The sequence below is a fragment of the Poromitra crassiceps genome (assembly GCF_964638095.1).
Source record: "Poromitra crassiceps genome assembly, chromosome: 22".
Classification (NCBI taxonomy): domain Eukaryota; kingdom Metazoa; phylum Chordata; class Actinopteri; order Beryciformes; family Melamphaidae; genus Poromitra; species Poromitra crassiceps.
The window spans coordinates 18,906,696-18,933,136 of record NC_139647.1 but is presented as its reverse complement, the minus strand read 5'-3'; the positions used below and the strand labels follow the sequence as shown (position 1 = coordinate 18,933,136).

Here is a 26,441-nt window from a genome sequence, read left to right as displayed (position 1 = left end):
TCACTGCTATCGCTGTTAGCACTTTACGACAACACAGGAAACATGTTTCTCTGTTATTCAGATCTATTATACTATCAATGGTTATTCATCACATATCTGAGCAGAGGAGTGTTCTGGGTTTGTTTGACTTTTAAGCACTACTGCCTGGTTGTTCCAGCCAGTGAACGCATGTAGGCACAGTAAGCACAGTGATCAAATAACTTTCAGATGAAATGCATTAATTGCTTCTATCGACCAGGGAGTTCCAATAATTTTTCACTATTTATACAATGTTTTCATTTCTTATCATACATTATGCTTCTTTGACAAACTAGTCAGCCTGGATGACCATGGTAACTGAGTTTCCACTGTATTGGATTACTGTCAAATGTATTTATCATATTAGTTCTTGCTACCACTGGACTAGCACAATGCACTACAATGTTGCAATTCTATCACCACAGAGATGTAAATTGTTTTTATTTGCTATTAAAATATAAAAAATGTATGGGACGAATCAACGGGCTACGGATGGGGGGGGGTATTTTCAGGTGAAACTAGCATAAAATAAAGCTGAAAAGTTGTGCCAAACGCTCATATTGTGACATTGTGAGTGAGAGCAGAAGTAGCTAAAGGGTCTGACTGAGGTATAATTTATGTAGTGTTAAACATGTGTGAATTGTCTGACTTTTAACATGTGTGAATTTAGTTAAAAGTACACTCAAGGCTGGCTCCACAGGGTCCCATTATAAAGGTTGACAAAAGCATAAAACCTAAACTGCGATTTCTCAAACCGTACAAAAGATAAATTAAATAATTAGTGGTGTCTCGTTTAAAGTTTGCAGTGTCAAGCTTAGCTGACACACACACACACACACACACACACACACACACACACACACACACACACACACACACACACACACACATATACACACCTATATGACACACACTACCCTAACCCATATACTGTATATATATATATATATATATATAAATAAATATAAAAGAGAGGAGCACCCTAGGAGGATAAAAAAAAAAGTTGCCTGGTTCCCATGGCAAATTTCCAGCTGGGAGCAGGCACTGGTGGGAGAGGGTCACATGATTACATCAGGAATGTTTGGGAACAGCAAAACTGAAGGTTTTCCTGTTTTCCTCCTCATCTTCTCATCTCCTGTGGCAGCCATGTTGGCTCCACACAGTTCTGCTTTATGTCTGCTGCCTAAAACACTGCATGGTCTAATAAGTTGTCCAAGCTGAAGTCGAATCGAGATTAACAATGTCGTACATGATGTTTGAGCAGAAGAGTCATTCTGAAATGAAATAATATACACTGACTGACTGACCTGTGACAAATACTTTTACAAAATGATTGTTTGCATGAAAATAAAGCACATTATTGTTTACTATTAAAGTTATGAGCAATATTTAGACCTTTTCTTGGAATAGCCTACTTTAGATACATTTCAGACCAAAACAAATAAATTTTGGACTAATTTTGAAAATATGCAGACAGTCAAGGGGATGTATTACATTACTGTTTACCGACAAAGCACCACACTTGGCTGAAGTTCAGCATCTCCCTGTTCACTTCAATACATGTTGCTGTTGCCTGAACATTGTGTCGATACAGTAAACTGGTAATTTAATCCTCATTTATATATTATGGCTTACAATGGCATGTGTGACCATAACCATAACCCGTCCCTAACCTTAATTAACGTTTGGGTTGGGGTTCAAACCGAAAGTAAAAACACAACGCTCGGGAGTCGACCTGGTGCTCTCTTGCTTGCAGATGGGCCAATCTCACCTACTCCCGAGGCACCAGTGACGTATACTTCAACATGAGACAGTTGTTAGATGTTATGCTCCCCATTCACTTCAATACTTTTAGGGGAATGCTGTAACTCAATTTTCCTGGAAAATTGCACAAATATTTTGTGGACTAAAAAACGTCACCCAACCTTCCACTGGCATGGGGGCGAGTAGATAAGGACTAAATTAAAATTTTGGGGTGAACTTATCCTTTAAGTTTAAGCCTTTAGATTAAAATGCGTTTAAGGTAATGAGGGGGGGGGGGGGGTGCAGTACATAATCACATTTCACTGGTGCTGTAGTCTCAACTTTTATTACAATTTGTAAAAAACAACAACACATGAACGTTATACGTACAATGCTTTATGCTCCTAACTGGGAGGCGCTGGATGCAATCTACTGTGGACAGGCCACTAAATATCGATAAGTGCCTCATACAACCCCACGTCAAAGAAATCCATGGGCATGTATGTATAATTAGGAGCATGTGCTATATGTGTGTGTAAATCAATGCATGTATGTATCCATGTGTATGCATATGTACTGCATATGTTTACATATAACGTAAAGGAATAAGGGTAAGGGCATTTAACAAGCTAGTTAGCTTCAGCCCTAAACCCTTTCGGTCAGCCTTCTGTATCTTTTGTTTTCTGTTTTTTTTTTCCTATTCTGTGAATATTCTTTTCTTTCTGATCGAAATAAACTAAACTAAACTAAACTATCCCTTTAAGCAGAATGCTGTACAGAGTTGATAATAATAGCCAGGGAAAAGACTCTGGCTCTGTTTGGAAATATTAATCGTTCATCTCTTATAGTGTGGCAGGCAGCTTGTTGCCAGCTTTGGCGATGTCTGGCCAGGTGGTTAAACTTGGTCAGTGCACTTTGTAAGGAAGGCTCTACAGAGCACAGAGATGTTAGACTACCTGCTGTGAATATGCCCTGAGAATATATCAACACATTCAAATCATGCCTCCAGTTTTTTAGTTTTGCAAAGATTAATGGCGGAGATTTCTTTTTTGGAGCAAAACCCATTTTCTCTAGTAAAGTGGCAGCAACTTTTCAAGACAACAAGTGTTTTAAGTGGAAACACTGACACGTGTTGCACCCCCCCACCGCCCTCCAGAGCCCTGTCAGTGATCACCAGGGCTGCACTTCTTTCTCAGAGACGAACTGTCCGTGCGGCTGTGTGGCTCCTGCTGGCAGCAGACACAGGTAGACTGGAGTCTCAGCGCCCTCGTCTGGAGACTTTGGGGCTTTGGGTCCGGCCATATCTGTACGCACCCAGCCCGGGCAACAGGCGTTCAGTAATATCTGTAATAATACATGGAACAAAAAATAATGAGTGGCACGGCTTGTCAGGAGACAAAAATTATCAGAATTTTGATGGGAATGCAAAGAAAAATGTGTTTAAAGAACAAATACGTTATTTTGAAATGTTTTCATCCTCATTCCGTTTTTTTAAGATGCCATATTATGTAGTCTAACTTATCTGATTCTCCTTTTCAAGCCCATAGAAAATGTTAAATATTCAGAATGTTTGTCAAAACGGAGACATCACATAACATTTGCACATTTTCCCTACATTACTCTTATGTAGTTGCATGATTATACACGTTATCAAGGCTACAACTGGCTTGTTGAACTTTTACTGTTGTAGGACTCAGTTGTGCCATGATTTTAGAGACTACTTTTTCCTCAATTCTCAGATAAGACTATACAGTATGCTTAATTTTTTATTTAATGCTGGTCACTGTGCAATGTCCCCATCTTTATGATATAGATTAATTGTCTACATTAGTTGTACAGGACATGGAGTTTTATTTACCATCATTCTAGATGTGTAAAACACTTTGATAGCTGGAAGGTCTTAGGTTCTCTAAGTTACATCAGCTAAATGCATCAATCAAACTGTAAAAACTCTATATTGTCGCTTTATTAAGAAGTTGTATTTCAGTGTTTACCTGATCACCTGGTCTCTCCTTAGACAGACGACGAGCCAGGATCATTGAGAAGGTCTACGCACACACACACACACACACACACACACACACACACACACACACGTTTATATATAGAGCACATTCACACATAAGTCAACGCAATCCATTTAAAAAATAAAACGAATACAGAGATATAGCATATACTACATGACATGTTAACAAAAAATAACGTAACATTTTCTCCATGATGGTAAATATGGCGTGGGAGGGAGTACCATGTAGATTGATGTTAGAATGATCGACAAACTTTTGCAGACTTTTTCCCACATTTTTATAACGGAAAATAACGGAAAGTCAACAAATATGACTGACTAACGACAAGCAGACAGAGATTTTTACCGTTAATCCGAGCTTGGACACTCCATACGCCGTATCAGGCCAGCCCCCCTGCTTGTGCTCGCCCTTCTTTGTCTCCTCGACGAATCGCTCCATTAGTCCCACCAGCTCCTCCTCTGATAGGTCCTCGCTACGGAAACGCTCCTGGAGGGCGGGGCTACACTTGTTCAAAGCCCGGGAGCTGACAAAACTGGAGACGTTGACTACACGACCTATTAATAGACACAAACAGGGTTGAAGGCGTATATTTAATGACGCGCTTGTCTCGAGTCGCAAAGCAGCGCGAGCAGCAATATGGCTGTGTCAAAAGTCGCAGCTGAAAAGGTGGATAAACACCGCGTTTCCTTTTACGTCCTTCAAAATAAAATAAATGCCTTCAATTAGTTTGCCAGTGGAAAAGATTTTAGTACCAAGGACTAGCAGCAGGAAATGCTTTCATCAGCTCAGCAGTAGCTTGACAGGGCTCAGAGCGATGAGGAAACCTTAAAATAAAGCAAGACATCTGAAAATACAAAGTAGAACACAAGAGAGAACCTAAAACCTCAAACCACAGAGATTCGGTTAGAAGCTACAAAAGTACTCAAAGAGTGGAACACACAGAGCTTTTTAAAAACGTCTTCTCCCCTCCAGCACAGGGTCATGGGTTTTGCATCAGTGTGCTTGTCGCAGGCACATACATACATACTGTACATACATGTCATGGAAACTGAAATCGGCACGATATGGCACGGCGCGGGCGTGGCCAAAGGTGTCAGTGGAAAAGCCCTACTGGTGGGATGACCCCAGGCCAGCAGGGGGTGATGTGCTTTTACGTGGTCGTACCCCCAGCTTTGATGATGGGCATGAAGTGAGTCAGCATGTCTCTGGTGGCGAAGAAGTTGGTCTTCAGAGTCACTTCAGCCTGGGTGGCAAACGGAGTGGTGTCTGCATCTAGAGACAGAGAGAGAGAGAGAGACACAGAGACAGAGAGAGAGAGAGACGCAAAGTCCACGTCATCTATCGAATACAGTATCCTTCACTTTTAATTGAGGTCACAGCTCCAAACTGCGTCATCCTATTGTTGCCGTTTTCTGTCTTTTCTAATGAGTCAATGGGTCAATTTGGGATGCAAAATGGCACAAATGACAACACCCAAATGTGTGCAAACATTTAGTGCACTACTACTTTTGTTATTATTTCTTGGGATTATTATTAGGATTCAACTTACCAGGGGTTTTCAAAGTCTGAAATCGTGTCAGCTGGGAGAAAATCGTATCAAGATGGGAGACCCTCGGACAAAATCTTGTCCATGGTCTAATTTGTGTCAGTTTAGGGGTCCCTGACATGAAAAAGACACTCAACTATTGAGCCAAGAATCACAGCCTGATTTTGCTGTTAGACATACTGTATTTCAGGCTACACCAAATACATGGAGTTTCTGCTCTGGGAAAGTGGGAGAAACTGTCAAATTCCCCAAAACAACTGTATCTCTGAACTACCTCTTTAACCAAATGACACACATTTAGGCTAATCTAATGTAATGTTATTTTCACTTCCATTCACTGAGCCTCCCCTGAAACTGCTTGGAGGCCCGCCTCCCACTTTAAAAACCGCTGTCATATAGACTATCAGTGTAGTAGTGTTGATCATCGGTCAAACACAAATAAGAACAACAATGAGCCTACTTTTGAAGGCGATGCCAGCGTTGTTGACGAGGACGTCCACTCCTCCATACTTGTCTTTGAAGTAAACTGCAGCAGCGGTGATGCTGCTCAGGTCGTTGATGTCCAGCTGGTGAAACACGGTCTTGAGTCCCTCTGAGGCCAGAGACTTGACTGCTTCCTCGCCACGACCGCTGCAACCCACAGCAACGCGCCCTGGCTTGAGTTTTTATTGGTCTTTCATTCAGGTGAGGAACATTATGTGTCTTGAAGGTTCAAAGCTCACATTTCGAAGTAATCAATCATTTGTTGCATCCTGGATTAATAGCTGTTTGACTGTAGACCCCACCCAGAAGCCTTAAAGTAAGGTGAATTGTCATGTTTGTTTGTTCTTTCATTAATTTGTGATAAAAGTACGAGGTTTTTTGACTCTTATATCTGTCTGAGTAAGTCTTCTATGTAGATCTCACTTTTTAGCTGTATGTTGATCCCAAACTCAGGTTTTAGTATCAGACTGTAATTCCTGTATATTTTGTACTCTGCACTTTTCACTTAGCTATGTAGAGCTATGTAGAGCTCTAACTCAGGTTCTCACTTTGCATTGTGTTTATATTTTAAATATGTTTTGTTGCACTATGTTACTTTTTACCCCTATTAGGACTATCTCTCTGCATACTTGCACTTTGTATTGTGTTTACATTTTAAATATGTTTTTATTGCACTATGTATACTTTTTACCCCTATCAGGACTCTAAGCCTGTATCATCTGGCAGGGGGACTAACAATGGAAATCAGTCTTGTGACTGCAATTGTCGAGCATTTACATTTTTTTAAATGTTCATTAATGTACACCTGTCCCCTATCGAACAAAAAAAAGAGAAAAAAAAGAAGATTTTTTTTCTTCTAGTTATTACTATGATGTGTCCAGTCTACCTGTCTCTGGCGGTGAGGTAAACATCTCCTTCAAACTTCTGGCACAGGGCTTTGACTATGGCCAGACCAATCCCCTTGTTACCGCCTGTTACCACAACGACCCTGGTAGACATGGCTGTGGAGGGAGAGAATGAGAGAGGTCAAGACATTACACACACACACACACACACACACACACACACACACACACACACACACACACACACACACACACACACACACACACACACACACACACAATATTAAATATTCATTAATTTAACAGTGTCATCTACATGCTAAACACACATGTGCCACAATACTGACCAATCTCAGCCGAAACTCAGAGAGAGAGTCAGCCACCATGACTCAGCTAAATGCAAATTTGAATGAACTCTGTCCTACTGTAGCCTACATGAAAGATGATCAAACTGCAAGACATGAGGCAGCGGCTTGAACGACATGCAGAGACAGACATTTTTATCAAAACTCGCCCATATCGCCAAATAAACTAGTAGTTTCTAGTTAGTTTTCAGGTGCTTGGTTACGATAGGAGCTGTAACGTGTTAGTTTAGGGAGTACTGTGGGAGAAAGAACATTTCGGGTGAATCAAACCATTTTGTGCATGGATCAACACCTGACTGAGATATAGATTTTTGTCCCTCTCCAAGCAATGAATCGTTGAAACATTAAACTGGAAAGTTTCAGAGCATGCATTTTGATGTGACACCTTTTCATATAGTTAATAAAGTGCATGAAACGGATCTATTGATTTCAGATTTTACACGCTACATTTTTGTTACATAAGGCTAACATTAGCATATCCACTTACCCGTTCCCAAACACATTGTTAGCTAAATATTCACACTTTCGTTCATCAGCTAACTACCCAGATACCTTACCTTCAAATGTATTCTTGCTGTGTTCAGTGTGTTGAACTTGTTCAGTGAACCTGCGGGGAAGTTGAAGAGGAGAGCCAGTGGTGAGCTGGTGAGCTGCAGGAAGGGAGGGAACTGGGGAGGAAAGGCTACGTTTTCGTGCGCAGCACCAGCGCGCATACCCGGAAAAACAACTTAACCATGTGGCGCACTCATGCCATGGGCGTACTGGCACAGAGAGAAATCGCACAAGAGCTGGATTTAACACAGATCACAAATATGTTGTATTGTATTTGTTGAATAACTAAGTAGAGTGGCTACAAACAGCTCTGAGCGCGATATGTGTTGTGTAGGTTTGGATGGTTTGGATCCACTCAGACCCAGCCCAGGTAATTCCTCTCATGTCTAGCCATGTTCAGACTAGGAGGCCAAATCTGATTAGTGAACTTTAGTGACCTATTAATGACTTTATCCAGATTGGTTTTATGAGTCTGGACGCTCAAAGTCTGATTTGTGTCACTTGTCCCAAACCACATATGGAGGTATCTGCTTTCGACTGATGTGACTTCAGTGCAGGCTGTTTAGTTTATTAATGACTTTATCAGCAAATCAGATTAGCCTGTAATGTGAACATGGCCTAAGTAGGGGAAACTGGGGTTGGTTGTCACACCAGAATATGCATTAATTAGTCCTTTGTTTGACAGGTAGAGCATCATGGGGGGGTGTGGCTGTAGGTCTGGACGAGCCAAGAGGAAGAGGAGGCGGAAACAGGAGAGTACTGTCCAATCAGGTAGAAGCCCCACTACTACTACTACAGTATTTACCCTAACCGTGCGTCGGTTCCCATTACACTTGAATTACACCTCTCAGCGTGGTTCCGGCACCGGAACATGTCGTACGTCGTGCCACATTTCTATCGTCCCCCTGTTGAAACGCAGATTCGAGTTGTGTAGGATAACTAGTCGCCACGAACAGGCGGCGATGCCATATTGCATCAACGTTTTGTTTTATGTATGTAACTTTTCAACATTAGCCACCTCATGTTATCAGGCTCTAGCTTGCTAACGTTAGCTAAATGGAAGATTTCTTTGGCGCACATGTACCCGGTAAATGTGTTTTCCGGTTCCTGCCATTGTGCATTGGTTTAGTAACCTGACTCCACCAGATGGGGCGGTGTTGAGTTCACAAGTTCACAATACCACCATGGATGTAGATTGTGAAACAAATGTGAAGCAACCTACATCCATCTGGCAGCGTCAGGTTATTGGTTTAGGCCCCTATCCACCATTTAGTTAGTAACGGGCCTTTTACTGCCGTACTGGAGACCTGTCACCCTGCCAGTCTGTACCATCATCTGTCTCTCTCTCTCTCTCTTTCTCTCTCCAGTCTCCCTCTGCCATCAGCAGCAGTATGTGAGTCTGATGAAGTTTCTTCACCAACGAGGGTTCACCTCAACTCTGCTGCAGCCAAACCACTTCACTGGTACTGTGTGTGTGTGTGTGTGTGTGTGTGTGTGTGTGTGTGTGTGTGTGTGTGTGTGTGTGTGTGTGTGTGTGTTTGCGTGCGTGCGTGCGTGCGCGTGCGTCTGTCTTCACTATTGTGACCTGTCTCTCTCCAGACACTGGCAGAGGACTGCAGACACAGAAAACGATAAAGGTAAGCCAACTATCAAGTTCCAATGTTAACTGTGGGCTGCGGCAACGGCTAGTTTTTATGCTAGTTCAGGGAGAGCGCTGCCCTCGGTTGGGCAAGCAGCTGTGTGTGTGTGTGTGTGTGTGTGTGAACAAGCCCCTTTCTGTGTATATACTGAAACCATAGAAAACAATAGCAAATTTTATTATACCTTTACCGTTTCTGAACAGTTACTTTAAAAAGAGTCCGAATTTTGCAGATAATTCATATTTCAGTTCTTTTTGAGTCTGAATGACTTTTGACTTTGTCGGCAGGATGGGTGAGTGAGAAGACAATTTCCCTCTTGTGGGATCAGAAAAGTAGACAAAAAATAATTATGTAAATGTTGTTTACATAATTGTGCCTCTCTCTCTCTCTCTCTCTCTCTCTCTCTCTCTCTCTCTCTCTCTCTCTCCCTCTGTCAGCCAGGCCAGCTGTTGATCTCTCTGCCGGAGTCCTGCCTCCTCACAACCTCAACTGTTCTGGACAGCTACCTGGGAACATACATCAAGAGGTGAAGGCACACACACATTATCTCTCTCTCACACACTGGCACACACACACACACACACACACACACACACACACACACACACACACACACACACACACACACACACACACACACACACACACTCACACACACACTCACACACACACACATGACTAGAGACGGGTGTTAGGAGTTGCTTATCTCGTGATACGACTCGATAGGGGATCTGGGGTTTGCGATTCAAGACAACCACGATCCGATGTCATAAATACAAGTTCAATGATAACAATATCTCACTGTGCAGCAGAATTATGTTTATCCAAGCGCAAATAATCTAATTTAGATTGAGAGCTTGTGGAATTGTGATGGTCAAACGATCTCATTTGTGATTTCTTCAGTAGAATAAAATGGAGCTAATATCACGATTCTTTTGTCTGCCCCTCGATATATATTGTCACATTTTTGTATTGCAATATATTGAATTTCGATATTTATCGTCCCATCCCTACATGTGTCCCTGCCCTTCTACTCAGACAGTAAAACAAATAAACAATGCAAACAAACTCATACAATTGATTACAGTATCATGTAGTCTCAGTTGATAAGCGTCTCTGCACAGTGCACAAGGGTCCACCTTACGCAAACACCTTTCATAACTCAAATAACAGTAAGAAAGATGTTAGATGCAGATAAAAGGTACAGTGTCTACGCCATCATTATTCATTCAATATCATATTCATTATTTAAAGCTTTAGTTGATTGGCTATGGCGTAAACAGTGCCAGCCACTTGTGTTAGGCATATTGCATATTTTGTGGTAGCATTCTTGGTAGCATTTTTAAATGGTGCACTGACTCCGCCCACCCCGCAGCCACAGGCTGGCGTGTGTCCCCAGTCTGTCCCTGTGCTTTTAGCCAATGAGCTGTCACTCTGCTCGTCTCTTGACAGCTGGAAGCCCCGCCTCTCCCCACTATTGGCTCTTTGTGTGTTCCTGGTGTGTGAGAGACACCGAGCAGAGGCTTCTGATTGGTTCCCCTACATTGACGTGCTGCCCACCTCCTACACCTGCCCTGCCTATTTCCCTGATGATGTCATGGCTGTTCTGCCAACAATTGTTCGAAGGCGGGCTTTAGAGCAGAGGGAGACGGTGCTAGAAATCCACTCCTCCAATCAGGACTTCTTCAGGTGGGTCCGACACACAGGAGAAGGAAAGCCATTGGCATAAATTAACACACGTAATATGTAAATTAACTTTAAAAATGCATCACATCCAAATAAATCAAATACCTCTCATTTGAAGTACACCAAATAGCTTGAAATACATCATAAAATATATATAATAATTTAAGTACTGTACATACAAGCAGTGCCTCGTCAGTCTTCCTGATCCCAGCCTTGTCCTGGGCTGTGATTGGTTCACTCTCATCTTTCTAATTGGCCGATACAGATCCCTGCAGCCAATCCTGAGCAAGCCTGTGGAGGAGGTGCTGACTTACGAGGCTCTGAGGTGTGCACGCACGCACGCGCACGCACACACACACACACACACACACACACACACACACACACACACACACACACACACACACACACACACACACACTGTTTTACATTACACTTGGGTGTGTTTTAAAGAGAGTGAACCCCTGCCTGTGTCCCTCCAGGTGGGCATGGTGCAGTGTCAACACACGCTCCGTCTTCATGTCCCACCCACCCAGCCACTTCCTGTCTGGACAGGATGTTTATGCTCTGGCTCCCTTCCTGGACCTGCTCAACCACAGACCTGATGTCCAGGTTAACTTCACAGTAAACACACACACACACACACACACACACACACACACACACACACACACACACACACACACACACACACACACACACACACATAATATATAAGCAATTACAATTTTTTTTTTTTTTTTCCCTGAGCATGTTTTGTAAATTCGGGTCAGGTATCGGCGAGTTTCAGTGATGCGAGCGGATGCTATGAGATCAGGAGTGTTGCCGGGATACGCCGCTTCCAGCAGGCCTTCATTAACTATGGTTTCCACGACAACCAGCGCCTGTTGCTAGAGTACGGCTTCGTCGCTCCCGGCAACCCCCACAGCGTGGTCTATGTGGAGACAGGTGAGCTACAGTCAGAAATAAGTAGTTTGCCCTAGTCGGTGTCCAATTCTCTTGTCAATGAAGCTGCTTCTGAAAGTGTCACCTGAAGGCAACACAGATAAACGTCTTATCGTCTTTGTTATTTAGTCCTACAGCATAACATTAACAATATGACTTTTTTCTCCTCGATTCAAATAAATATTTATGAAAAGTTCACGACTCTAGAATACCAACCAATGATTGTAAATTGTCTAGTAGTCTGTGCTTAAATATATATATATATATAAAAAAAAAAAAATCCCCCTGTGCTTAAAAATAGTAAAGTTAGGAAAATGAATGAAATTGTCAAATGTGTGTGTATGTGTGCCTTAAAATTGTGTAGCCCTACATGTAGGGTATGTAATACTGAAACATTCAGTAGGTCATTCTTCCATGTCTTCCTCTGTCGCTCCTGATCCTGAACGTGAACGTTAACTTTGTGTTAATCGTGTATAGAGCTACGGTGTGCTGGATGGAGGCTGTTTTCTTTTAAAGGTTGTGTCTGTATGTTGTTACACCCAAACCCTACAGATCTACTGTGTGAGGTCTTTTAAAGGTTGTGTCTGTATGTTGTTACACCCAAACCCTTCAGATCTACTGTGTGAGGTCTTTTAAAGGTTGTGTCTGTATGTTGTTACACCCAAACCCTTCAGATCTACTGTGTGAGGTCTTTTAAAGGTTGTGTCTGTATGTTGTTACACCCAAACCCTTCAGATCTACTGTGTGAGGTCTTTTAAAGGTTGTGTCTGTATGTTGTTACACCCAAACCCTACAGATCTACTGTGTGAGGTCTTTTAAAGGTTGTGTCTGTATGTTGTTACACCCAAACCCTTCAGATCTACTGTGTGAGGTCTTTTAAAGGTTGTGTCTGTATGTTGTTACACCCAAACCCTTCAGATCTACTGTGTGAGGTCTTTTAAAGGTTGTGTCTGTATGTTGTTACACCCAAACCCTTCAGATCTACTGTGTGAGGTCTTTTAAAGGTTGTGTCTGTATGTTGTTACACCCAAACCCTTCAGATCTACTGTGTGAGGTCTTTTAAAGGTTGTGTCTGTATGTTGTTACACCCAAACCCTACAGATCTACTGTGTGACGTCTTTTAAAGGTTGTGTCTGTATGTTACACCCAAACCCTTCAGATCTACTGTGTGAGGTCTTTTAAAGGTTGTGTCTGTATGTTGTTACACCCAAACCCTTCAGATCTACTGTGTGAGGTCTTTTAAAGGTTGTGTCTGTATGTTGTTACACCCAAACCCTTCAGATCTACTGCGTGAGGTCTTTTAAAGGTTGTGTCTGTATGTTGTTACACCCAAACCCTTCAGATCTACTGTGTGAGGTCTTTTAAAGGTTGTGTCTGTATGTTACACCCAAACCCTTCAGATCTACTGTGTGAGGTCTTTTAAAGGTTGTGTCTGTATGTTACACCCAAACCCTTCAGATCTACTGTGTGAGGTCTTTTAAAGGTTGTGTCTGTATGTTGTTACACCCAAACCCTTCAGATCTACTGTGTGAGGTCTTTTAAAGGTTGTGTCTGTATGTTGTTACACCCAAACCCTTCAGATCTACTGTGTGAGGTCTTTTAAAGGTTGTGTCTGTATGTTGTTACACCCAAACCCTTCAGATCTACTGTGTGACGTCTTTTAAAGGTTGTGTCTGTATGTTGTTACACCCAAACCCTACAGATCTACTGTGTGAGGTCTTTTAAAGGTTGTGTCTGTATGTTGTTACACCCAAACCCTTCAGATCTACTGTGTGAGGTCTTTTAAAGGTTGTGTCTGTATGTTGTTACACCCAAACCCTTCAGATCTACTGTGTGAGGTCTTTTAAAGGTTGTGTCTGTATGTTACACCCAAACCCTTCAGATCTACTGTGTGAGGTCTTTTAAAGGTTGTGTCTGTATGTTGTTACACCCAAACCCTTCAGATCTACTGTGTGAGGTCTTTTAAAGGTTGTGTCTGTATGTTGTTACACCCAAACCCTACAGATCTACTGTGTGAGGTCTTTTAAAGGTTGTGTCTGTATGTTGTTACACCCAAACCCTTCAGATCTACTGTGTGAGGTCTTTTAAAGGTTGTGTCTGTATGTTGTTACACCCAAACCCTACAGATCTACTGTGTGAGGTCTTTTAAAGGTTGTGTCTGTATGTTGTTACACCCAAACCCTACAGATCTACTGTGTGAGGTCTTTTAAAGGTTGTGTCTGTATGTTGTTACACCCAAACCCTACAGATCTACTGTGTGAGGTCTTTTAAAGGTTGTGTCTGTATGTTGTTACACCCAAACCCTACAGATCTACTGTGTGAGGTCTTTTAAAGGTTGTGTCTGTATGTTGTTACACCCAAACCCTTCAGATCTACTGTGTGAGGTCTTTTAAAGGTTGTGTCTGTATGTTGTTACACCAAAACCCTACAGATCTACTGTGTGAGGTCTTTTAAAGGTTGTGTCTGTATGTTGTTACACCCAAACCCTACAGATCTACTGTGTCAGCTCCTACGAGGTGACAGCAGTTTGGAGCAGAAGATCAAGTTCCTGAAAGAGAACAATTTCCTTCAGTAAGGCTTCGTCAGCTCACATACTGAAATCTGCAGTAGAGCTAAACTGCTCTCTCTACCATCTGTTTATATGCTGTTATTACTTGTATATTAAATCATCAGTATTTACAAGTAATATTATAGTTTGTCACTCAAATTAGAATCATTCAAATAAAATAAAATAAAATGGGGCATAACTCTCCCTCTCTTGCTCTCTCTCCCCATCAGTAACCTTACGGTGTCCAGTGAAGGTCCTAGCTGGAGGTTGATGACAGCTCTCAGACTGTTGGCTCTGCCACAGACACTATAGTAAGACTACACACACACACACACACACATTGTATATTAAGGAAGATCACATGCTTTTTCTGCTCTCTCTCTCTCTCTCTATATATATATATATAATCTCTGTATTATTCAATTATAATTCAGCGTTTTATATTTACTCCTATTTATTTGTTTATGCACCCATTGGTATTTACAAACAATTTGTGTGTGTGTGTGTGTGCGCGCGCGCGTGTGTGTGTGTGTGTGTGTGTGGTGCAGTCCCCAGTGGAAGGCAGTGTTGCTCGGCCAGGCAGTGTGTGTGGAGAGAGAGCAGTGGAGCATCCAGACAGCGAGGGCTCTCTGTCAGCAACTACTGCAGGACACACACACAACACTGGATAAGGTCTGAATACTCTATCTACACACAGACGCACACACTCACACACAACACTGGATAAGGTCTGAATACTGTATCTACACACAGATGCACACAAATATATGCACACTCACACACACATGCACAACACTGGATATGGTCTGAATATCTACACAGTACACACTAGGGGTGTCAAAAATAATCGATTATAAGATGCATCGCGATGCGGACGTGCACGATTCTGCATCGATTCACAAATGTCAAAAATCGATTATTATTATTTTTTTAATAATCAAATAAAATATAATGTAAGTACATGCAGTTGTTTATTTGGATCATAATACAATGCAATTCCAAATGCACTTTTATTTTAAAAGTAGCCACACAGTGAGAAAAAAGAAAGTGAGAAAAAATAAATCATGTATTGGGGAAAAAAAGTGATGCATCGATTTAAGATGCATCGATAATCGTAATCGAATCGAATCGTAGCCCTCTGAATCGTAATCGAATCGTGAGGCCAGTGAAGATTCACAGCCCTAGTACACACACAGTCTGTCCCTACCAAAAATAGTAGATTCAAAGCTGCAAACCAACTGCTCAATAAAACAACACAGTTGTTGTTGTTCTATGTCTGATGATAGTGTGTGTGTGTGCAGATCTCCCATCTCCTCCAGCAGTGTGACCAGCCAATCAGAGAGCAGCTGGATGTGGCGATGTCACTGCGACAGGAGGAGAGGTGCATTCTGGGAAGCTGTCTGGAGGAGCTGAGACCGCCGGACCACCCGACGACGGCGCTGTGATGACGACGGGACGGCTGATACCTGATTGGTTCCCTGGCCTGTCCGTCAAACACTTTGTTTCAGCCGCGGGCGGTCATCCACCAGCACGGATGACAGAGGCAGCGGCACGGCCTAGCGGTGGTCGGCCCGTAAACCGGAGTGTCACAGGTTTGATCCCCAGCGAGCATCAACCTCAGTCGGCATATTCTCGAGTAAGACATTGAACTCCGAACAATAAACCGACAGCGGTGTTTCAGTGCAGCACTGCCCCCACATGGAGCTCATATTCATGACATGGCAACTGCGTAAGAAGAATCTGGACACTAAACATCTAAAAGCGAGAGTTTGTCGTCTTCTTTTCTCTCTATTTTACTGGATTTGATTATTTTAATGCAATGCATTTTGCTTGTTGTTTTATATGAATTTTATCTGTCGTCTTATTTGCCTTCTATTGATGTAAAGCACTTTGCGCTGCATGTTGTGGATGAAAGGTGCTACACAAATAAAGGTTATTCTGTTATACTGTTTAATTGCTTCCTTTTTGTTGATTTCCACTGATTTATTAGAGAGCTGTCAATGACATGAGTGGTCCAATCCTTACTGTGTATTCACATTACAGGCAAATCCGATTTGCTGATAAAGTCATTAATCATCATTATCTTGATTGGTTTCCCAAATCTGATTTGGGAGTGTGTCCGCACTGCCACAAATCTGATTTTCAAGTCAGATCTGTGTGTCGGCCACAAATCCGATTTTCAAGTCAGATCTGTGTGTCCAGACCTAAACAGCCTATCTGCATGGATTGCTATGGTAACGACGTGGGCGTTACCATTCAGTAAATACGTCATTTGTTGTCAGAGGAAGCCAAGCGGATACACAAAATGATATAAAGTAACATAACAGTGGCCAAATCCGGACATTCACTTCTGGTCTTTTAGCACAGAAGGCAAGTGACGTGAAATCAAACAAAAATGAAATTTCAAACAGCGTGGATCAGGGGTGGCTTAGTGGTTTGTACTGTCATCTCACAGCAAGAAGAAAGCAGGTTCGATCCCTGGTCCTTTCTGCATGGAGTCTGTAATACATGTTCTCCATGGGTTCCTCTGGTTCCCTCCCACAGTCCAAAAACACAAATGAGGTCTACTGGAGACCTGGAAGGATTAAGTAGGTAAAGAAAATGAACGCCTGTGTTTGACCACTGCTATGCTATTCAGTTGAACTGCAGAGGGAGTGGTGCCCACTGGGTTCTGTTGTCTTATATCCCAGTATAGCGTTGTCAGAGCTGAACAACGGCCTTCTTCCTCTGGTGACGCTGGACCATCTCCATGGCAACCGTGGCTTCGTAGAGAGGGACCGCCTCCTCCGGCTGCGGTCTGGAGAGAGACAGACATACCATCCTTAACCCCAGAGTCACAGAGACAGCGTTTGGTCATGTTACTGTAACGTCTTGAAAAACTCAAAAGCTGCAAAATCTCAAAACTGCAGCGGCCATAAATTGATAGCTTAGATATTTAAAGTTGCACGAGGCAACTTCGCACGTTGGCGGCAGAACTTCAATACCCAGAAATCCTGTAAAGTGACATCAGTAAACTGCACACAGCACACAGTATATATATTGTTTTTTACATAACTATTGCGGCTTTAATCTGACCAACCCTACAGAGTGGTTGTTAAGAGAATTGTTTGCGTTACCTGAGAACTCCAGTTGACATCTTCTCCACAATGTCCCTCAGAATATCTGACACAATGCTGTTAAGACTCTAAGATTTTAAAGCAGGGAGCGTACCTCATTATCCTGTATGTCTGTGAGAAGAACACGTCAGAGGATGTGGAGGTAAGTAGCATCCACGTTGTGTACTGTAAATAAGATTTCCAAGTAACCAGTGTTGGGCACGTTACTTTCAAAAAGTTATATTACTGAGTTACTGCTAAAAGTATTAGATGTAATATGTTACTTTTGTAATGAGTTACCCCCAACACTGTTTTTCTATCTACCTTTGTATCTGTGAGTGTATACACACTATAAACAAGGCAGTGTGTGTGTGTGTGTGTGTGTATGTGTGTCTTTGAGACTGTGTGTATAGGATACGGAGGTATCTTCCTTGCTGAGATGATGAAGCTGTCCAGACTTCAGCGTTGAGGAAAGAGACAGAGGCCGACTTCAGATACAGCTGTCTGCTATCGGGAGGATCCAGCTATAATCACAAAGGCAGATAGGTTAACTGTTGATTTTGGAGACAAAGTAATTATCAAATTATCAGCAACTAGTTATGGTATTGACTTTGTTAACTCCAACTGATTACTTGATGAATCCTGGTACTGTAATCAGCAAGTAATGAACAATTTCTAATATATTTTCAAAGCAGCCATCATACTGCTATACACACCATTAAAATTCTAGAGTTATTTTGCACAAGCCCACTCTGAAAGTTACTAGCCATGGGCTTGAAGGCTGCTGGCCATATCCTCCCTCCCGTATTTAGGAGTTTAAATGCTTTTGGTTCTGAAATACCTGCAGGTCTTGGTGGGATGTGACCCAGTGCCCCCCAACTCCCAGCACACTGATGATGTCATGCTTGTGTGGGAGGAGCTTCCTCTCCTCTGGCTCCTCTTCCTGCAGACGCACTGAAAAAACACACACACACACACACACACACGCACACGCACACACACACACACACAAACAAACACAGTAAATACACAGATCCCTCACACATTAAATAAGTTTGCATCCCTGTAATGTTTTGCAATAAGTTACACAGCTTATTTATTCATAAAGCACTTTATTAAGTCATCCTCTCCTTGTGATCACTTTGTTTTTAAGTCTTGAATATACCAAGCGAACCAAAAATGTAAAGCAAATACAAATTGCAGACCGTCTGCTCAGCTGAGCCATCTTACCGAAGCCGACGGCGCAAGTGTTAATTTACCTCCAGAGTCTACGACGATATCCACTCCTAGTCCTCCCGTCTCCTCCAGAACCACTGACAGCAGGTCTGATGAGGTGTCGTAGACTGGAATCACCCTGGCTTCATGCATAAACACACAGACATAGAGACATGATCACATGGTTCGCTTTGTTGAGTGATATTAAAAACCTGAAAAATCTGCCATCTCTCTGCACAATTCCAATCTCAGTGCTGTTTTGCCATTCATTCAGTTTTCAAATTCAAGCCCCATCCTGTAGTTTTTACCACGTGCGCAGCCTGCGCACGGTAACGGTAAATCGGTGATGTCATGATGTCATCAGTGATGATGTCATCAGTGATGATGTCATCAGTGCTAAACCATGTACCACACTTGGCCTGTTGAAACGGTGATGATGCCATCATAAATGCACACAATTTTGGGCAAAATAAATTTGGCAAAAGCCAAAGTTGAGAACGTATTGTTTAAGAAAGAATATAAATGATTGGCTGAAGGAAGCAAGTATATAAGTAAGTTAGAAAGACAGAAAGAAAAGATCTTACCTACGAGAGGATCCTGAACTCCTGAGGAAACAAGAAATGGAGGAAGAAAAGAAAGGACGAAGAGGGAGAAGAAAAGGAGAGAAATCGGTCGGAATGAGACGGGGAAGGAGAGATGAGAATGAAAAGGGTATGACAAGAGAGCAGATTCTGGAGTCTGGATTTACTAGGAACTGCATTCGCCAAGAATCCATAGAAACTCATTTAAGTTTAAAGCTTTAAATCGCCAATGCTGTCAAACAATAACAACGATGTCTGGATATGCAAAGCAAAGCACTGACGTTACCGAGTCCGGTTGTACAGACCTACACTCGGCCTCAGCTGCTCCAGGAACGAGTGTTGTTGCGGTGTGTGTGACGTGGTCAGCACCTTCACGCCGTGGTAACACGCCAGCTGGATGCACATCAGGCCAAAAGACTGGCGAAAAGAGGGGGAGACAGGCTCAATACACACCCACACCCACACACACACAGAAATACACACACAGAAATGTGGTGTGTTTACGTACGCTGGCTCCATCCGTGACCAGCAGTGTGTGTCCGGCTGCCATGCGAGCGTGCGTGTGCAGCGCGGTGTAGGCACACACGCCGTCACGCAGTGCTCCCGCCACACACACCCAGCTCAGCTTCTCTGGCTTCTGAACTGGAGAAAAATAGGAAGAGAGAACACACACACAAGAGTTTTTATTGCCATTCCACTTTGCTGATGACATCACAGGTTAGAGCTGCCCCCCACGTTCACAAACACTGATTGACCTCAAGATCATAGGAATAACATGTAAATTATCTTTCATGGTAGAGTACAGCCTGTGTGTGTGACGTGCGTGTGTGTGTGTGTGTGTGTGTGTGTGCGCGCGTGTGTGTGTTACCTAGATGGTGTTCATCTATGTCGATGACATCACAGAGCCCAGAACAGGGAGAGTCCTGAGGCAGAATACCTGGAAAGGTGAGGTGGGAGTAAGAAAGGAGTTGTAACTGTCCTTAAAGACACACTTCAATCATTTTTATTGCAGCAAAATGCGATTGTCAAGCAGACAGTCATAAATGTTGCATGATGCACTTGACATTTTGTATAATAAAATATCACGATACTTGGCATTGGATACGATACAATTATTGCCCACAAAATACCGCGATACTATGCTGTATCGACTCCCACCCCACCCCTAGCTACGACTCTCTGTAACTGAACGAGTGAAGGAAGGCATTGCTGAAATCAACATGCATGATCTTCCCTGGATAAATAAAGGTTAAGAAATGGTTTCCTACCTATAACCTCGTCATCGGGCTGGAAGAAGGAGACCTTGGAGCCAACTGCAGGCAAAACACACAGAAAGTGACGATGGCTTATGACAGCACTTGTGGTTGTTAGTCACTTATATTCTTATTCAAACCCATCATACACCACAAATCCAAAAGTGTGTGTGTGTGTGTGCGTGTGTGTGCGTGTGTGTGTGTGCGTGTGTGTGTGTGTGTGTGTGTGTGTGTGCGCGCGTGTGTGTGTGTGTGTGTGCGTGTGTGTGTGCGTGTGTGTGCAACCTTGCTGGATGACCCCGGCCACCTCTCTGCCAACAGGAATTACATTCTGGATCCCCAGGTCACCTAGTAACTAGAGCGTGAGACAGAGAGGCAGGGAGGGACACTGTGTAAGTAGCCTAATCACTGTAATCACACCACTGGCATTTTTTTGGGGGGGGGGGGTCACTTTTTTTTTAAATTGTGAATTGTATCGAACAAAAGCGATCGATGAACATTAAACAGCATGGTGTACATATTTCATAAATATCCAGTTCACTGTTCTACATTTCAACCATTTTTATTCATATCAAGAATGTGTCCTCTGTTTGTGATGTAGATAGTCCATTTGTTCCATTTTCTATGGAATAGTCCTTTGGATTCATGTTAATTTGTATATACAAACACATTGACAGCTGCCATCTCAACCCTGATCCACATAAGTGCCTACTGCCTAGAAGATGGATGGAGTTCTCTGGGTTTTTATTTAAACATAGTGTTAAATGCTCCCCATACTGGAGAGAGACCACCATGATTTTCTGTTCTCCTAAAGATCATTATTCAAAGGAGATAGCTGTAAATGTATGTAAATGTTGCCATCATAATACAAAAAAGTATTGCAAATAAACTACTAATATAATAATAAATAAGTGTGGTACCTTGAGGTCCAGTGGGCTGAGTCCACATGCCTTCACCTGAACCCGGACCTGATGGCTGCCTAATACCGCTGGGAGATTCTGGAGAGAGAAACCCAGAAAGATAGTTTGAGACAGACTAGATAGTTTGAGACAGACTAGAGAGTCTCACTAAGTATAAAAAGAAAAGGAAGAATTAAGTAACAAATTAAACTAATTAAAATGAAGACTGCAAAAGTTAAGAGGAAAATAAATGAGGGACTTTCTTGTGGAAGGACAGCATTTTAAGGGAATGCCAAATCACATTGAGGATGCACTGGTAGCTGTGGTATCCCAAAACACTATTAATGAATCTCAGAGAAAAACGTTATCATGGCGTCTTGCCCATGGTTTAAAATTTGCGATTTTACTGCCACAAACGACGGTTTACACAGTATACTGATGCATGCCAATAATTCAACAAGTGACGTCTGCATTCATTGTAGTACGTCTGCCTTCATTGTAGTCCACTAGGTGGAACCAGAGGGTCTCTTACATTTCCCCCTATAGCGTTTTCTGATCCAGTGTAAGTAGTAATGTAGAAAATGGTGTGAAATGTGGTAGGAAATGGAAGCCCAGTTAGCCCCCAGCAGTTTACCATAATGTTACATGCACATTCACATCAAAGCCAGAGATAGAGAGAAACCCACCGTTTCCTGAATAACGAACTTGGTCTCAGCATCACTCACACCGGATCGGCAGTACAAACCTTTCATGCCGTTACACCTTTAACCGATTAACGTTATATATCTGCAGAAAATATTACACTCTGCTTGAAGAAGCTGCTGTTTGGTTGTATATAGGTTAGACGCTGCTGCTGTTGTCAAATCGCTGCTAACCTGACGAGCTAAAAACTGTCAGATGACTTCTTCTTCGTGGTTTTCTCCCCCTGTTTTCTTCCGCTTTTTTCTTCTTCGCTCACATGTAATATTGGTACGATCATTACACTACCGCCAACTAGTGGATTTTAAGGATTACTTGTCAAACTAATCTAATGTAATGTAAAACAACAACAAACAACCCCATTGACCTTGCATTTGTGATCAGTGACACCACCCGTCCACTTAGCCAATTTTACAATTGAAGTTATGCAACCAATGCCGAAAAGGAAGAGGGAAGGAGAAAGCCCAATGCAAAAATGAATGACCAGCTGACAGCTGTCCAGTGATTTTATTTTATTACCAGACCGACACCCAGGGGGAATACAACCATAATACGACCCTTCAAATTACATATTATTTCTTATTTATCCGTCCAGCCCTTCTCCGCCAGAGGGAGCATGACACCTACTGTAGAAAAACACCTCTCTAATGGCTTTAAAATGCTTGTTGTAACATCTCGCGATACTTTGGTAACGTTACCCCATTTTCCAACTCCTCCTCGGTCGGGATTTCGGAACCACAAGAGAATCAGAGGAAAGGGTTTTGGTGATAAAAGAACATCAGTTGGGGGAGAGGATAGTACATTATATGGCTACATAAACAACCCGCGTCCCACTTTATCAAATATTTAAGGATGGAAATTGAACTATGAGGTAAGTTAAGAGCAGAATGCAAATGTATGTGATGTGAAAGAATGTCCCTGAGCGGGCTAACGAGCTGACGCTAGCTTCCAACTGCTTCACATTAGCTAGCGTGCTATTTGCTATTGATGTGCTGCTGTAACCATGGCATTAGCACGACTCGTTGGATCATTTTATCCTTTAGTAGCTAGCTTAGCTAATGTCAGGCTATCTATGCTTTGAGCATGGCTAGCAAATAACCGTACCCTAGTCTGTGTTTAGTGTAACAAGGTGGGAAGATAGTAAACGATGCACTATTAGCCAGTGGGGGCAAATCACTGCATCAGCAGCACTGCTGGTGACCTAAACGTTGGTGTTATTTGGGAAGTTAAGGATGACCTTAACGATACCCCTAGCTGGGTGGGTAGTTTTGAGGATAAGATATATAACAACAGTGCTATTACCACTGCCTGGGTCCAACAACTGCTTTGAATGTGGAGTTTGTCGGGATGAACTAGTTGTAAAACGCTCGCGCTAGCTAGCTAACGTTAATCACAGTTCGCTGCTCTCTATCTGTCAAGTCAAGGCGAACATCTGTGTGCCTAATCTGCGACGTATCATCTGTTTGAAAACTCGGTGACACGAAAACAGTCGTGGGTTGTTTTGCGAAGCAGCTAGCCACAATAAGGTAGTTGACGGAAACGATTCAGACGAAATAGAGAGAAACTGAAGCCATAATGAGACCGTCACAATAATCAGACAAACACAGAGCAGCCCTCTCTCTCTTCCATTGTCGCTCTTGTTGTAGCTTGCTCAACCCCCCTGCCTGCACTGGATGGCGTAACATTTTGATTGGCATGACTTGCAGGGTTGGGCACGAAAATTTCGTTTCCAAGGTAACGTCGATACTGAGTTGGGGTAGACCGTTATAACTCTTTAAAGTTGGGAGGGTTGTAGCGTCAATGAAAACACAGTCAGGGATTTAGTCATGTTCAGTACATTATAGTGTTAACGTCTGTATGGCTGTAGAAAGTCAAGAGTCAAATGGCAAATGCAATATGATCAAGTGCCAGGCTGCTTACTGTCTTGGACCACCATCCTGTGAGTGAGTGAGTCAGTGAGTCAGTGAGTGAGTGAGTGAGTGAGTGAGTGAGTATTGTTGTTGCTGGAGAGGGTAGTGACAGCTTCCACATTTGTACGCCTTGAATCCATAATAGCTACATTGAAGAGAGTATTAATGGGAGCCAACCCAGATCTGTTTGATCTGATGGTTACAGACAGTGTACTAACTGACCTGTTTGATCTGATGGTTACAGACAGTGTACTAACTGACCTGTTTGATCTGATGGTTACAGACAGTGTACTAACTGACCTGTTTGATCTGATGGTTAGAGTGTACTAGTGTCCTCTAGAGAGAGAGTGGCGTCAGCTGAGGACCAAAATGCGAGACTCATTAGCCAATGAACAGCCAGGAATGGGTCTCGCGCTGCTTTTGCATGCTAAAATAAAGCTGATAATGTACAATTTGATTCAAGGGATGAAAAACCCTTTCAAAGTACAACACAAACTGTCTATTTTGCTGCAACTCGACAGTGCTGCTTTTTTTACTCAAGAGTTCCAGGACCTTACTTCCTTGAAAAAAACTGGTCCATTGGAGTGAATGGAGATGTCGGGACTCTTCTATCTACACGGCTCTGAAGTGTACTAACTGACCTGTTTGATCTGATGGTTACAGATAGTGTACTAACTGACGTGTTTGATCTGATGGTTACAGTGTACTAACTGACCCCCCCCCCCCAATAACAGCGAGGAGTTTCACAGACGTAGCACATGGGAGGATGGCGCTATTCCCCCCCAGTTCCCCTCCCCCTGAATAGGTGCCCCCCCCCTCCCCGACCAACCAGGGAGGCACTCGTGCAGTGACCAGGAAATTGGAGCTAATCCAGCTTTCCACTCGCAGACACGGTCAACGTTGCCTGTCTGGACGCCCGACACGGGGGCTCGAATCCTGGTGACCCTCATGTTGGTAGGCAGGGAATCTGCCGCTACACTACCCATGTTATCTGCCAACACGAGTTAGCTATGGAAGCTGGCTAGTGAGGAGGGAAAGGAGTGATGCAGCGGGAGCTGATGGAGCGACTGCAGAAAATGGATTGGGGGGATTTGGGGAATTAGAGACATGGAATTATGACGAGAAAACGTTTGGAGCTTTTATACTCCGTGTGGGTTTCTCCTCGCGGAGTGACATTTTTGCGTGTGTAAAAACTCGCAGCACGGGAGACCTCGCGAAGGGACGTGTCTGCTGGTGTGACCTGATGATGTCACTTTGGTCGCACAGCCCCTGGTGGAAGCATCAAGCAGAATTTGTGCGTAAAGCGCAAATTATGCTCGAGCGAAATCGACAGCGCTGACTGACTGCGCCGAGGGGGTCGCCGCAGCTGGGCGCCCAATCGGCGCAGCTCGGCGTAGGGGGCGTGCAGCTCCTCGAAAATGTGACTCCGCGGCGTCAACTCCTTGTTGTGAGGAATGAGGAAATGCAATTTCCTCATTTAACAGTGCTTGTCCCTCATCTAGCAAAGCCTTCTGCAGGCTCACCGGAATGAGTTTTGAAATGGAGGGACAATAAAAATGTCCCCCCACCGACATGATTGCAAGTTCTTGGTAAACGTCACGATAATGTTTTGGACGTGTTTTGGACGAGTTACATTCGAGTATGCACAGTCTGGCTGTCGCGGTGGCAAGGATCCAAGTCGAGGCTGCGTAGAAGAACCATGCCGGGCGCTTCAGACCTCACACTACTTCTACTACAATAGTGTGATAGGAATGTGTGTGTTGTTTGAGAGTGTGACACACACAGTGTGAATAGGTGTCAGTGTCACAGGGTGTGTTTAGTGTGAGAGCGAGAAAGTGTGAGAGCACAGAGTTAGTGAGTGTGTGTGAGCCAGAGGGTGTGATGTGTGGGAGTGTGACAATGCTGATTTGAAGAGGCTGCAGTTAATAATACCATCACCAGGCAAACAACAGATAAAGCCCATGTTTGAGATTTTATTATTATTATTATTATTATTATTATTATTATTATTATTATTATTATTATTATTATTATTATGTTTTTGATACTAGAAGAACAAGTACAATCAGGTCCTGGAGGGTAATGACTTTTACTCCACACACAAAAGACCAAGTACTAAACTTTCAGTTCTAAAATGTAATGGAAGAAAGCAATGTGTTAAACCCAATGTACACCAGATGCGTTCCGGCTCCATGTGGATCCGGTCAAACTGCGGGAACAGATAGTGTACTAACTGACGTGTTTGATCTGATGGTTACAGTATACTAACTGCTCATGTTAATAGATGGGCGATACACGCGGTACGCAAAAAAAATCCGCCCCTGTTCTATTTTTGTTGGATCCCGATCCCGCATGCGTCTGACAGAATACAGAATACGTTGGTGCGGGTCT

General features: G+C 43.0%; 4 protein-coding genes across 4 annotated transcripts in view; 2 read left to right on the top strand and 2 right to left on the bottom strand.

The window, feature by feature from the left end:
- Positions 1–2,388: 2,388 nt before the first annotated feature.
- cbr1 (carbonyl reductase 1) lies at positions 2,389–7,695 on the bottom strand. The gene is made up of 7 exons (XM_083658377.1): positions 7,585–7,695; positions 6,704–6,818; positions 5,795–5,964; positions 4,953–5,060; positions 4,134–4,342; positions 3,756–3,809; positions 2,389–3,105 (listed from the first exon to the last, which is right to left on the bottom strand). The coding sequence occupies exons 2-7, from the start codon at positions 6,814–6,816 to the stop codon at positions 2,932–2,934; spliced, it is 828 nt and encodes a 275-aa protein (XP_083514503.1). The 5' UTR covers positions 6,817–6,818; positions 7,585–7,695; the 3' UTR covers positions 2,389–2,931.
- A 121-nt stretch (positions 7,696–7,816) lies between these two features.
- setd4 (SET domain containing 4) lies at positions 7,817–15,856 on the top strand. Its single transcript, XM_083658412.1, has 13 exons — positions 7,817–7,949; positions 8,265–8,350; positions 8,947–9,042; positions 9,179–9,216; positions 9,657–9,745; positions 10,672–10,908; positions 11,171–11,230; positions 11,388–11,517; positions 11,679–11,853; positions 14,343–14,421; positions 14,629–14,709; positions 14,947–15,070; positions 15,700–15,856. Exons 2-13 carry the CDS (start codon positions 8,275–8,277, stop codon positions 15,841–15,843), a joined length of 1,329 nt encoding a protein of 442 aa, XP_083514538.1. The 5' UTR covers positions 7,817–7,949; positions 8,265–8,274; the 3' UTR covers positions 15,844–15,856.
- A 1,206-nt stretch (positions 15,857–17,062) lies between these two features.
- cryzl1 (crystallin, zeta (quinone reductase)-like 1) lies at positions 17,063–22,316 on the bottom strand. The gene is made up of 12 exons (XM_083658414.1): positions 22,128–22,316; positions 21,463–21,540; positions 20,828–20,897; positions 20,558–20,602; positions 20,158–20,226; positions 19,798–19,931; positions 19,595–19,706; positions 18,753–18,851; positions 18,335–18,447; positions 17,912–18,017; positions 17,515–17,560; positions 17,063–17,195 (listed from the first exon to the last, which is right to left on the bottom strand). The coding sequence occupies exons 1-12, from the start codon at positions 22,191–22,193 to the stop codon at positions 17,099–17,101; spliced, it is 1,035 nt and encodes a 344-aa protein (XP_083514540.1). The 5' UTR covers positions 22,194–22,316; the 3' UTR covers positions 17,063–17,098.
- Positions 22,317–22,889: 573 nt separating this feature from the next.
- The window catches only part of itsn1 (intersectin 1 (SH3 domain protein)), a 58,479-nt gene continuing 54,927 nt past the window's right edge, over positions 22,890–26,441 (top strand). Inside the window, exon 1 of the mRNA XM_083658482.1 lies at positions 22,890–23,011. The gene's annotated coding sequence lies outside the window, so the exon portion shown is untranslated. The remainder of the gene's footprint in view (positions 23,012–26,441) is intronic.